Source organism: Sander vitreus, chromosome 4, assembly GCF_031162955.1.
Source record: "Sander vitreus isolate 19-12246 chromosome 4, sanVit1, whole genome shotgun sequence".
NCBI lineage: Eukaryota > Metazoa > Chordata > Actinopteri > Perciformes > Percidae > Sander > Sander vitreus.
In genome coordinates this window covers 287501-299229 of record NC_135858.1, presented here as the reverse complement: position 1 = coordinate 299229, position 11729 = coordinate 287501, and the positions used below count along the sequence as shown (strand labels likewise).

At 50.0% G+C, this 11729-nt stretch overlaps 1 protein-coding gene across 1 annotated transcript in view; it reads left to right on the top strand.

Moving 5' to 3' along the window:
- Positions 1–8480: 8480 nt before the first annotated feature.
- Positions 8481–11729, top strand: part of il17rd (interleukin 17 receptor D) — a 46414-nt gene continuing 43165 nt past the window's right edge. Inside the window, exon 1 of the mRNA XM_078247612.1 lies at positions 8481–8629. Within this exon, the coding sequence (XP_078103738.1) occupies positions 8510–8629 (120 nt within the window). The 5' untranslated portion in view covers positions 8481–8509. The remainder of the gene's footprint in view (positions 8630–11729) is intronic.

The following is an 11729-nucleotide window of genomic DNA, read 5'->3' as shown; positions in this document are numbered from 1 at the left end:
ACCCAACATCTGGACGAGGGTCAGACCCAGACCCTAACTGGATGTGGGTCAGACCCAGACCCAACATCTGGATGTGGGTCAGACCCAGACCCAACATCTGAACGTGGGTCAGACCCAGACCCAACTGGACGAGGGTCAGACCCAGACCCAACTGGATGTGGGTCAGACCCAGACCCAACATCTGGATGTGGGTCAGACCCAGACCCAACATCTGAACGTGGGTCAGACCCAGACTCACATCTGGATGTGGGTCAGACCCAGACCCAACATCTGAACGTGGGTCAGACCCAGACCCAAAATCTGGATGTGGGTCAGACCCAGACCCAACATCTGAACGTGGGTCAGACCCAGACCCAACTGGATGTGGGTCAGACCCAGACCCAACATCTGGACGTGGGTCAGACCCAGACCCAACTCGACGTGGGTCAGACCCAGACCCAACATCTGAACGTGGGTCAGACCCAGACCCAACATCTGGATGTGGGTCAGACCCAGACCCAACATCTGGACGTAGGGTCAGACCCAGACCCAACATCTGAACGTGGGTCAGACCCAGACCCAACTGGACGTGGGTCAGACCCAGACCCAACATCTGAACGATGGGTCAGACCCAGACCCAACTCGGGATGTGGGTCAGACCCAGACCCAACTGGACGAGGGTCAGACCCAGACCCAACATCTGGACGAGGGTCAGACCCAGACCCAACATCTGGACGTGGGGCTGGCTCGTCAGGCTAGCTTACGTCGCATTTCATGTTCATCGGCATTAAGTGTTGAATGACCGTTGAGGGATAGACATGAATACGCCAGGAACAGTATTTAACGTGTTAATGTTGATTTTCAGATGCAGTTCCCACATGGTGTGTTTTAAGCTGAGATATCCTACTCACCGAAAGTACGAGCTGCAGCTACAGAGGACGATCTTGTGGGCATCGAACTCCACGTCACCCACCTTGATCACCACATCACACAGTTTTCCCTCCCGGCGGAGGTCCGTTAAGACTGAAGACGCCATTTCACGCATCCTTTTCTCCACTTCACTCCTGTGAAAATTCAATTGGGCCGAAGCTTCTCTTGTTCACCCATTTTTTTCAATCTCTTTTCACTCAATAAGTCCTGAGAACGTTTTTTTAGATGTTTGGTTTTCATCAGACAGTCACGGCCACATTCTTCTTCTAGAATGTGTCATTGTGACATCACAGAATCTGGAGCTGAAGGAACTGTTACAGTACAGCTCATTTGCATAAAATAAAAAGACATTTGTTTCTCAAATGAGTACGGTACCTCTAGGGTATTTTTGAGTACTGCAGGGGGTACATAAGATTTCTTTAAATACGTTGTAAAAATATCAGTCATGCATATTCCCTGAAACATTATACTATAATAATACATTAATTAAGTCATGGCTTGTTGGACCGCACGCCCACACCGCCGACTTGAGCTTCGTTCGTTACAGGAAGTCATTCATCTTCAAATGGAAGCTGCTCTCAGCTGCAAGGAGCGGAAAATCTGTCGAGCGTCGTGCTTTGGGCGTTTGTAGCAACTAGAGCGTCAATCAGAAAGCTGAAAGTAGGTCAACGTTATGGTAATGAGCCAGACGTTACAGCAGCAACCAATCAGAACATAGACGCCCTTCACGCTGGCTGATCCCAGAGAAACATCACGATGTAAACTTCACCCACTCATATAAATCAGGGCCAGGGGGGTGTCTAACTGTTCAGATGCACCAATCAGGGCCAGGGGGTGTCTAACTGTTCAGATGCACCAATCAGGGCCAGGTGGGTGTCTAACTGTTCAGATGCACCAATCAGGGCCATGGGGGGGGTGTCTAACTGTTCATATGCACCAATCAGGGCCAGGGGGGTGTCTAACTGTTCAGATGCACCAATCAGGGCCAGGTGGGTGTCTAACTGTTCAGATGCACCAATCAGGGCCAGGGGGGTGTCTAACTGTTCAGATGCACCAATCAGGGCCAGGTGGGTGTCTAACTGTTCAGATGCACCAATCAGGGCCAGGTGGGTGTCTAACTGTTCAGATGCACCAATCAGGGCCAGGGGGGTGTCTAACTGTTCAGATGCACCAATCAGGGCCAGGGTGGTCCCAACTGTTCAGATGCACCAATCAGGGCCAGGGGGGTGTCTAACTGTTCAGATGCACCAATCAGGGCCAGGGGGGTGTCTAACTGTTCAGATGCACCAATCAGGGCCAGGGGGGTGTCTAACTGTTCAGATGCACCAATCAGGGCCAGGGGAGGTGTCTAACTGTTCAGATGCACCAATCAGGGCCAGGGGGTGTCTAACTGTTCAGATGCACCAATCAGGCCAGGGGGGTGTCTAACTGTTCAGATGCACCAATCAGGGCCAGGGGGTGTCTAACTGTTCAGATGCACCAATCAGGGCCAGGTGGGGTGTCTAACTGTTCAGATGTACCAATCAGGACCAGGGGGTGTCTAACTGTTCAGATGCACCAATCAGGGCCAGGGGTGGTGTCCAACTGTTCAGATGCACCAATCAGACCAGGGGGTGACCCAACTGATGTAATGGGGACCAGACCCGAACATCTGCTGACGGGGTCAGACCCAGACCCAACTGGATGTGGGTCAGACCCAGACCCAACATCTGGACGTGGGGTCAGACCCAGACCAAACATCTGAACGTGGGTCAGACCCAGACCCAACTGGATGTGGGTCAGACCCAGACCCAACATCTGGACGTAGGGTCAGACCCAGACCCAACTGGATGTGGGTCAGACCCAGACCCAACATCTGGATGTGGGTCAGACCCAGACTCAACTCGGATGTGGGTCAGACCCAGACCCAACTGGATGTGTCAGACCCAGACCCAACATCTGGGATGTGGGTCAGACCCAGACCCAACATCTGGATGTGGGTCAGACCCAGACCCAACATCTGGATGTGGGTCAGACCCAGACTCAAAATCTGGGATGTGGGTCAGACCCAGACCCAACATCTGAGACGTGGGTCAGACCCAGACCCAAACATCTGGACGTGGGTCAGACCCAGACCCAACTGGATGTGGGTCAGACCCAGACCCAACATCTGGACGTGGGTCAGACCCAGACCACATCTGGATGTGGGTCAGACCCAGACCCAACATCTTGATAAGGGTCAGACCCAGACCCAACATCAGACCCAGACCCAACATCTGGATGTGGGTCAGACCCAGACCCAACATCTGGATGTGGGTCAGACCCAGACCCAACTGGATGTGGGTCAGACCCAGACCCAACATCTGAACGTGGGTCAGACCCAGACCCATCTGGATGTGGGTCAGACCCAGACCCAACATCTGAACGTGGGTCAGACCCAGACCCAACTGGATGTGGGTCAGACCCAGACCCAACATCTGAACGTGGGTCAGACCCAGACCAACATCTGGATGTGGGTCAGACCCAGACCCAACATCTGGACGAGGGTCAGACCCAGACCCAACTGGATGTGGGTCAGACCCAGACCCAACTGGATGTGGGTCAGACCCAGACCCAACATCTGGACGTGGGTCAGACCCAGACCCAACTGGACGTGGGTCAGACCCAGACCCAACATCTGAACGTGGGGTCAGACCCAGACCAACATCTGGACGTGGGTCAGACCCAGACCCAACATCTGGACGTGGGTCAGACCCAGACCCAACATCTGGACGTGGGTCAGACCCAGACCCAACTGGATGTGGGTCAGACCCAGACAACATCTGGATGTGGGTCAGACCCAGACCCAACATCTGGGACGAGGGTCAGACCCAGACCCAACATCTGGACGAGGGTCAGACCCAGACCCAACATCTGGACGTGGGTCAGACCCAGACCCACATCTGGACGAGGGTCAGACCCAGACCCAACACTGGATGTGGGTCAGACCCAGACCCAACATCTGAACGTGGGTCAGACCCAGACCCAACTGGATGTGGGTCAGACCCAGACCCAACATCTGAACGTGGGTCAGACCCAGACCCAACATCTGGACGTGGGTCAGACCCAGACCCAACTGGATGTGGGTCAGACCCAGACCCAACATCTGAACGTGGGTCAGACCCAGACCCAACATCTGACGTGGGTCAGACCCAGACCCAACTGGATGTGGGTCAGACCCAGACCAACATCTGACGTGGGTCAGACCCAGACCCAACATCTGACGTGGGTCAGACCCAGACCCAACATCTGGATGTGGGTCAGACCCAGACCCAACATCTGGATGAGGGTCAGACCCAGACCCAACATCTGGATGTGGGTCAGACTCCAGACCCAACTGGGATGTGGGTCAGACCCAGACCCAACATCTGGATGATGGGTCAGACTCCAGACCAACATCTGGATGTGGGTCAGACCCAGACCCAACTGGATGTGGGTCAGACCCAGACCCAACATCTGAACGTGGGTCAGACCCAGACCAACATCTGGATGAGGGTCAGACCCAGACCCAACATCTGACGTGGGTCAGACCCAGACCCAACTGGATGTGGGTCAGACCCAGACCAACTGGATGTGGGTCAGACCCAGACCCAACATCTGACGTGGGTCAGACTCCAGACCCAACTGGACGTGGGTCAGACCCAGACCCAACATCTGAACGTGGGTCAGACCCAGACCAACATCTGAACGTGGGTCAGACCCAGACCCAACTGGACGAGGGTCAGACCCAGACCCAACATCTGAACGTGGGTCAGACCCAGACCCAACTGGATGTGGGTCAGACCCAGACCCAACATCTGGACGTGGGTCAGACCCAGACCCATCTGGACGAGGTCAGACCCAGACCCAACATCTGACGTGGGTCAGACCCAGACCCAACATCTGAACGTGGGTCAGACCCAGACCCAACTGACGTAGGGTCAGACCCAGACCAAACTGGACGTGGGTCAGACCCAGACCCAACATCTGAACGTGGTCAGACCCAGACCCAACTGGATGTGGGTCAGACCCAGACCCAACATCTGAACGTGGGTCAGACCCAGACCCAACATCTGAACGTGGGTCAGACCCAGACCCAACTGGATGTGGGTCAGACCCAGACCCAACATCTGAACGTGGGTCAGACCCAGACCAACATCTGGATGTGGGTCAGACCCAGACCCAACATCTGAACGTGGGTCAGACCCAGACCCAACTGGATGTGGGTCAGACCCAGACCCAACATCTGGATGTGGGTCAGACCCAGACCCAACATCTGAACGTGGGTCAGACCCAGACCCAACTGGACGAGGGTCAGACCCAGACCCAACTGGATGTGGGTCAGACCCAGACCCAACATCTGGATGTGGGTCAGACCCAGACCCAACATCAGACCCAGACCCAACTGGACGAGGGTCAGACCCAGACCCAACATCTGAACGTGGGTCAGACCCAGACCCAACATCAGACCCAGACCCAACATCTGAACGTGGGTCAGACCCAGACCCAACTGGACGAGGGTCAGACCCAGACCCAACTGGATGTGGGTCAGACCCAGACCCAACATCTGGATGTGGGTCAGACCCAGACCCAACTGAACGAGGGTCAGACCCAGACCCAACTGGATGTGGGTCAGACCCAGACCCAACATCTGGACGAGGGTCAGACCCAGACCCAACATCTGAACGAGGGTCAGACCCAGACCCAACTGGACGTGGGTCAGACCCAGACCCAACATCTGGACGTGGGTCAGACCCAGACCCAACTGGATGTGGGTCAGACCCAGACCCAACTGGATGTGGGTCAGACCCAGACCCAACATCTGGACGAGGGTCAGACCCAGACCCAACATCTGGACGTGGGGCTGGCTCGTCAGGCTAGCTTACGTCGCATTTCATGTTCATCGGCATTAAGTGTTGAATGACCGTTGAGGGATAGACATGAATACGCCAGGAACAGTATTTAACGTGTTAATGTTGATTTTCAGATGCAGTTCCCACATGGTGTGTTTTAAGCTGAGATATCCTACTCACCGAAAGTACGAGCTGCAGCTACAGAGGACGATCTTGTGGGCATCGAACTCCACGTCACCCACCTTGATCACCACATCACACAGTTTTCCCTCCCGGCGGAGGTCCGTTAAGACTGAAGACGCCATTTCACGCATCCTTTTCTCCACGTCACTCCTGTGAAAATTCAATTGGGCCGAAGCTTCTCCTTGTTCACCCATTTTTTTCAATCTCTTTTCACTCAATAAGTCCTGAGAACGTTTTTTAGATGTTTGGTTTTCATCAGACAGTCACGGCCACATTCTTCTTCTAGAATGTGTCATTGTGACATCACAGAATCTGGAGCTGAAGGAAGTGTTACAGTACAGCTCATTTGCATAAAAATAAAAAGACATTTGTTTCTCAAATGGGGGTACGTGTACCCCTAGGGGTACTTTGGAGTACTGCAGGGGGTACATAAGATTTCTTTAAATACGTTGTAAAAATATCAGTCATGCATAATTCCCTGAAACATTATACTATAATAATACATTAATTAAGTCATGGATAGTTGGACCGTACGTCCACACCGCCGCCGACTTGAGCTTCTACGTTACAGGAAGTCATTCATCTTCAATGGAAGCTGCTCTCAGCTGCAAGGAGCGGAAAATCTGTCGGCGTCGCGTTTTGGGCGTTTTGAGCGACCAGAGCGTCAATCAGAAAGCTGAAAGTAGGTCAACGTTATGGTAATGAGCTGTGACGTTCAGCAGCAACCAATCAGAACACAGACGTCCTTCACACTGGCTGATCCCAGAGAAACATACGATGTAAACTTCACCCACTCATATATAAATCAGGGCCAGGGGGGGGGTGTCTAACTGTTCATATGCACCAATCAGGGCCAGGGGGGGGGTGTCTAACTGTTCAGATGCACCAATCAGGGCCAGGTGGGTGTCTAACTGTTCAGATGCACCAATCAGGGCCATGGGGGGGGTGTCTAACTGTTCATATGCACCAATCAGGGCCAGGGGGGGTGTCTAACTGTTCAGATGCACCAATCAGGGCCAGGTGGGTGTCTAACTGTTCAGATGCACCAATCAGGGCCAGGGGGGTGTCTAACTGTTCAGATGCACCAATCAGGGCCAGGTGGGTGTCTAACTGTTCAGATGCACCAATCAGGGCCAGGTGGGTGTCTAACTGTTCAGATGCACCAATCAGGGCCAGGTGGGTGTCTAACTGTTCAGATGCACCAATCAGGCTCAGGGGGGGGTGTCTAACTGTTCAGATGCACCAATCAGGGCCAGGGGGGGTGTCTAACTGTTTAGATGCTCCAATCAGGGCCAGGGGGGGTTTCTAACTGTTCAGATGCACCAATCAGGGCCAGGGGGGGGGTCTAACTGTTCAGATGCACCAATCAGGGCCAGGGGGGGTGTCTAACTGTTCAGATGCACCAATCAGGGCCAGGGGGGTGTCTAACTGTTCAGATGCACCAATCAGGGCCAGGGGGGGTGTCTAACTGTTCAGATGCACCAATCAGGGCCAGGGGGTGTCTAACTGTTCAGATGCACCAATCAGGGCCAGGTGGGTGTCTAACTGTTCAGATGTACCAATCAGGACCAGGTGGGGGGTGTCTAACTGTTCATATGCACCAATCAGGGCCAGGTGGGTGTCTAACTGTTCAGATGCACCAATCAGGACCAGGGGGGGGTGTCTAACTGCATGTCAATCACTGCTCATGCACACGCATTCATTCTCCCTTGTGGGGGGAGGGGCTTAGGAGACCGTTTTGGGCTTTAGCAGAAAGGGGGGAGGGACTGAGAAGTTGTTGATGTTCAAATGTTTTGGCTAAGTCCTGGACCTTCACAGTCCTCCCTACAGCACCTTTAAAGGTGTGGAGTAGTACTCTATGAAATGCAGTGGCGTTTGCTCTTTGCTTTTGGAGCACAAGTATAAAAATGAGCTTAAAAATGACAATCTCAAGTAGCCTACTTGTATTTAGGGTAGTTACTCTCCACCACTGTTGGTTAACTTACATGAACTGGTAATCCAGCTTCATAAAGTCCCTATTGATGCCTCAATGCAGCACTTTAATGCTGCAGCTGGTGAATGTGGAGGTATTTTAATTACGTTATATACTGCTGGGAAGCTTAAACTACAATATACTATAACTATCATATAATCATAATTTATTTGTTGATTATATTTTGAAAGTAACTAATATAGTCAAATACATTTATTGAGTAAAAAGTAGCCTACAATATTTCTCTCTGTAGTGGAGTAAAAGTATATATAAGTATATATAAATAGAAAATGGAAATACTCAAGTCAAGTAGCCTACAGAAACCAGCTAGTCCTCACAAAGACAGTGAAGAGTGAAAACACACACACACACACACACACACACACACACGCACGCACGCACGCACGCACAGAGGCACACAGACGCCCACACACACACACACAGACACACACTCCTGCAAAGTAACACACACGCACGCGCGCGCGCGCACACACACACACACACACACACACACACACACACACACACCTCCTCCTCCTCCTCCTCCTCCTCCTCTATCCTGGCTCTCTCAGAGTTGTTCAGACGTGAGGGAGGAATGGCGGCTCCTCGGAGTTTCTTCATCTCTCTCTCCGGTATAGTTCTGGTTCTGTGTCTCTCTTGTGGATCTACGACCTCGGGCAGCAAAAGAGCAAACCAGGACCGATGCGGTTACAAGGTAAACCCCACAATTACACTTTTACCGTCTTATTTTAACGACACTTAAGCTGCTGCTGCTGCGTCTCAAGTGTCCAAAAAAAGTTCCGTTTTCGGAGATGGTTCCGTCTGTTTTCTGTCACCTCTTTCTGTGGATGCAGACTACACATGTAGCCTAACTGAACTAGTGGATTAAATATACTTTAGTTGGAAGATACCATTTTGTATAAACAGTCATAAGTCCGCAGTGGTTTTTAAAGTCAGGTTGCGTCAGTCACGCTACCTATCTTACCTGTCTCTCGGAACTGTAGCGCAGTGTTTTACGTAACGTTAGAAACCAAACTCCTATGTACAAAGTGCTAATTTAAGGATTACTCGCTCTTCTGTAAACCTGCAGAACTCAGAAAAACGGAATTAAAACGTTTTCTCAATGAGCATGATGTCCTTTCTGAAATCGGCACACATGTAATCACCATACAGGACTTCAAACATCCAATGGGCGACAATCCAATACAATCTCAATTGGATCTGTCTCCCATAAAGATGGCGTGCGACTGACAAACTTTACGTTTTATATTGAGTACCTGACCTATGCTGAGTTGAAAAGTAACTCCCAAAGCTCCTGTTTATGTGATTGTTGGCTTTCGGAAACAGCCTGCATTTGGATATATCAATAAACTATAATAATAAGATTAAGGTTAAAGCTAGTAGTTAACACTGTCTCTAAAGCCAGACCAAACTCCTTAAAAGAAAATGGTAATTGAACGTTTCCTCTCTTTGAAACAGCACCTTTTAAACTCTTTTTTCTGCATCTGGTAGCCTATATCTTTGGTTACATTGCGCATATATAAGCCTAATCTATTCCGATGGTTGGAGGGTTATTTTTGCAGGCTAAGCAGAACCAGAGAATCAAATGTATGATAGAAGAAAGAAGAAATGATGGAGTACTTGGTGCTGAATTAGCTTCCACTTCTTTCCACTTGTGCTGTCTTCCCGTCGACGGTGCAACTATTAATGTTTCTGCGTCTTTTTCGACACTTCTGTCGCTTTTCCCAAAAGTTTTTTATACGTTTTTTTTGGTCACTTTTTACCGATGTTTTGTCACATTTTCCTGCGCTCTTTTTTTTGTGACTTTTTTGTTGTTTTTTTCGCCACGTTTTTGAAGCTATTTCCGACATTTTTGTCACTCTTTTCCAACACTTTTATCATGTTTTTTTCTCCAAATGCTATAAAAATGGAATAAAACGCCCACATTCAATGAAAGTACTGAGCTGATATTGTATTTGACTTGTAGAGTCACGGTTGCATGGAACCATCCACGTTATTTTTTGACAATGTGGTTGAAAGAAACCCAATATGGGTCAAATCTGACCCAATGGGAGTGTTAAGGGGATTGCAGGTAGTAACCTGATTTCCTGCCTTTTTGTGTGTTCTCTTGAAAACATTTGATGTGGAAGGAAAATGTGGACTAATGCACCTCCTCCACACTGCTGTTCCAACCCAGTCTCACGGCAGTTCATGAAATGGTCACGTAGTTTAATCTGATTCATGTACACAAACATGTTTATCTTGTTTTCTTCGTGATGAAAAAAACACTTTTTCTGGGATTTGGGGAGTTATTTTGTGTCTCTGGTTCTTCCACACTCATACAAACTGTGATAACAACCCTCCATGCTGTTCTGAGTGAGATACGGTTTCTGAATGTGTCCTGTCTTCAGTCTCTGGGTCAGCTGGTCAACATCTGCACGGCTTTCTACGTCACTAGCTGAGACGAGGAGGCTAGGGGGCTAACCGTTAGCATGCTAGCTCGTTCTCAATGGCACAACACTGCTACAACACACACTAGTTCACCCTAATCTCCAGAAGAACTACTTCCATATCCCTGTTCTGCAGGTATTCACACAAAGGTGGAAGTGTTCCCTCGTTTAGAAGAAGTCTCCCAGCTAATCCTGCCTTGTACTACTGAAGTTGGAGAAACAGCTAGCTAGCTCATGTAGTCCTTACCTAGCTACTGAGCGTGTAGTCCTTACCTAGCTACTGAGCATGTAGTCCTTACCTAGCTACTGAGCGTGTAGTCCTTACCTAGCTACTGAGCATGTAGTCCTTACCTAGCTACTGAGCGCGTAGTCCTTACCTAGCTACTGAGCATGTAGTCCTTACCCTAGCTACTGAGCATGTAGTCCTTACCCTAGCTACTGAGCATGTGGTCCTTACCTAGCTACTGAGCATGTAGTCCTTACCTAGCTAGCTCATGTAGTCCTTGCCTAGCTACTGAGCATGTAGTCCTTACCTAGCTACTGAGCATGTAGTCCTTACCTAGCTACTGAGCGTGTAGTCCTTACCTAGCTACTGAGCGTGTAGTCCTTACCTAGCTACTGAGCGTGTAGTCCTTACCTAGCTACTGAGCGTGTAGTCCTTACCTAGCTACTGAGCATGTAGTCCTTACCTAGCTACTGAGCATGTAGTCCTTACCTAGCTAGCTCATGTAGTCCTTGCCTAGCTACTGAGCGTGTAGTCCTTACCTAGCTAGCTCATGTAGTCCTTACCTAGCTACTGAGCGTGTAGTCCTTACCTAGCTACTGAGCGTGTAGTCCTTACCTAGCTACTGAGCATGTAGTCCTTACCTAGCTACTGAGCTTGTAGTCCTTACCTAGCTACTGAGCTTGTAGTCCTTACCTAGCTACTGAGCGTGTAGTCCTTACCTAGCTACTGAGCATGTGCGACTGCCAACAAAGATGTTCCAGCAGTGAGAGGTCTCACTCTGTAGCTAAAACAGAGACCTGAACACAGGGTGAAAAGAGGAGCTGCAGCAATGAGCAGTACAACTAAAATATGATGAAACCATGTAAACCTGTTCTGGTACAACCTCTAAATACAGTTATGAACCTGAAAATGAGCAGAATATGAGCACCTTAAACTAATGGGAAGCATCTTTTGTGATCACAGCAGGATTCTCAATGAGACGATGACGTAGCGCTGCAGCATCACTTGAGTGTGTGTGCACTTTAAAAAAGGTTAAGTCTGAAAAAACCACCAGTTATGTTTTTAGTCAGATTTTGTGCGTAGAAACAACATTTTTCTGTTGGCAAAATGTCTTGAGATACCTCAAAACTGAATGCCAA